The sequence below is a fragment of the Rhipicephalus sanguineus genome, chromosome 7 (genome assembly GCF_013339695.2).
Source record: "Rhipicephalus sanguineus isolate Rsan-2018 chromosome 7, BIME_Rsan_1.4, whole genome shotgun sequence".
Taxonomy (NCBI): Eukaryota; Metazoa; Arthropoda; class Arachnida; order Ixodida; family Ixodidae; genus Rhipicephalus; species Rhipicephalus sanguineus.
Genome location: NC_051182.1, coordinates 40,781,491 through 40,783,742, shown reverse-complemented (window position 1 = coordinate 40,783,742; position 2,252 = coordinate 40,781,491). Strand labels below are relative to the sequence as shown.

At 52.1% G+C, this 2,252-nt stretch overlaps 1 protein-coding gene across 1 annotated transcript; it reads right to left on the bottom strand.

Annotated features, from left to right (window-relative positions):
• Positions 1 to 747: 747 nt before the first annotated feature.
• Positions 748 to 1,977, bottom strand: LOC119398640 (uncharacterized). The gene has a single exon (XM_037665470.1). The coding sequence runs from the start codon at positions 1,975 to 1,977 to the stop codon at positions 748 to 750; it is 1,230 nt and encodes a 409-aa protein (XP_037521398.1).
• Between the last annotated feature and the right edge of the window lie 275 nt (positions 1,978 to 2,252).

Below are 2,252 nucleotides of genomic sequence, written 5' to 3'. Positions count from 1 at the left end.
TGTGTGTGCGTGTATATACACACACATGCAAAAATGAAATATTTGGGGGTTTGAATTTCACCTCCCCCCCCCCTGGCTGCTCCAGTGAACCTCATACTTTTCTATCATGGGAACTCTCCTGAATCAATTCAGAATTATTCTCTCAGTATTTCGTAACATTTTTTAGGGCGAATCCCTTAGACGCCCCATCAAACACGAAAACTGACCGTCGGTGGCGTCAACACAGGTGACGCGAAACATCATAATCATGACGTGATGACGTCACCCCTTGACGTCATCATGACGCCACAGACAACAAAATTTTTTGACGTCATCATCACGTCACATACTGTGGCGTCACATGAAAATATCATCGCATCACATCACTTGGTCAAAGGTGGGCCGATCACGGAGGCAGTGCAAAACCATGTTAGGTGCAGAAAGTCTGCGGAAAATTTCCCCGCATATGTCACTACTGCCAAAAATCCACTCCAGCTCTTGTCGAATGGGTGCTGCAGGGATAAAGGTGACATTCCAAGGGGAGGCCGAGCCCCTTCTTAAAAACTCTTTACTGTTTGCACTAAGGCGCGCAAAGCTTGTCACAGAGAAGTATGGGCCCATCACCGCTCGTATTCCCCGTCGACCGACACGTCTAGCTCCGAGATGAGCACTTTTTGGCAAAGAACAGAATGAATGAATGAAACCACGTTTATTCCACTTTGAAGTGCGCCGAAGGCGCTGCGGTGGAAAAGGGGGGGGGGGGGGGTATTAGGGTAGAGGGAAGTGGTAGAGCTGCCTCCTCTTTATTAAAGGACGTTCTGGAGTACTACGTGCGTTAGCGTGCTGCAAGGCGTGCTCCAGCTCGAGTATGGTGAAGGGACTATTCAGTGGCTCGCTGTCTTCAGAACTTTCATACTTCAGGTACGTGGTGTCTGTGGGGTGAGACGTCTGCCGGAAAAACACTTGAGCGGCCTGTTCGGCGAGCTCCTGAGCGCTGATGCCTTCCCGGAGGGCCACACGAGCCGCGCCGTTGTAGGTCTTGCGCTGTCCGAGGAGAGAGCGCAGGATGGCCCAAACCTTTGATGTGTGGGTCTGCCCGTTGATGGATTCACAAATTACCATCCAGCGGTCTGACGCGAGCGTAGTCGTATATTCCTCGATGGTACGCTGTATTTTGCGCAACCGTGCTTTGTGGTGTGCAGCGTAGCCAGACCGTCTGTACTGGGCGAGAATCCGTAGCCTGAGGAGATGTCTGTCGGGCTCTAGATGGTCAAAAGGAACCTTCAGGTTCTTCGTGGCTTTCCGCTTTGCTGCGCATAGCTGTGATACCAGACGGTCAATGTTCTTGGCTGGAGGCTGCTGCTGCAGGAACTTGCGGTATTTATCCCAGTGTGTGATGTGACTTAGCCGTGTAGTGGCGTTTGGCTTCTTCGTATTGGCGTAGCCTGTGCGAAAATGTATCAGTATCGGAAAGTGGTCGCTTCCCATACAATCGTCCAGCACCTCCCACCGAAATAGCTGTGGACGGGTGCTCCAGGTAAGATCTGGTGACGTGTCTGCTTGGCGAGCTGTCTGTGCGAGCCTCGTGTGTGTTTGGGGCATATTGAGAAGTGTCAGCCTGTACTCCGAGGCATCTTGCATGATGCGCCTGCCGCGCGGGCTACATTGGTTGTATCCCCAGGCGACATGCTGAGAGTTGAAGTCCCCGCACAACAGTATGGTGTCTTGTGGATAGAGCTTGTTAAAGTGGGAGATGAAGCTGAGATCAACCGGCGCCTTATTAGCTTTATTCCTTGTGTTCTCGGGCACCACGTAGACGCAGAAGACAAGGAGTGTACGCTGTGATGAGACTTCCACCCGGCAACCGACAACGCCAAGAGTGGTGCTGCACCATGGTTGCGTATCTAATTGCACGTGTGTAGCTCCCCGCCGCACGTACAATGCCGTCTTCGTGGAAGCAGCTAGGTCTTCAGACGGGGCGTAGCCGTCATAGCCCATTATTTTAAGCACGGGGCCGTTGACTTCTTGAAGGGCAATGACTAATGGACTGGTGTTGTCTTGTTTGCTGGCGAACCGCGTGGTTATTTCAGCCCTCTTGTTACGAAACGAACGGCAATTCCACTGCAGGACAGTCGCCCATGGAGATGATTTTGCAAAGCTAGCCATGGTAAGGCTTCGTTGCATGAGGAGCAATGGAGTTTGATGGTACCAAATGCGTACGCATTACATCTGCTCCTGAGGTTGTCGCCGAAGCTGTGCCAAGAGGGAGCATG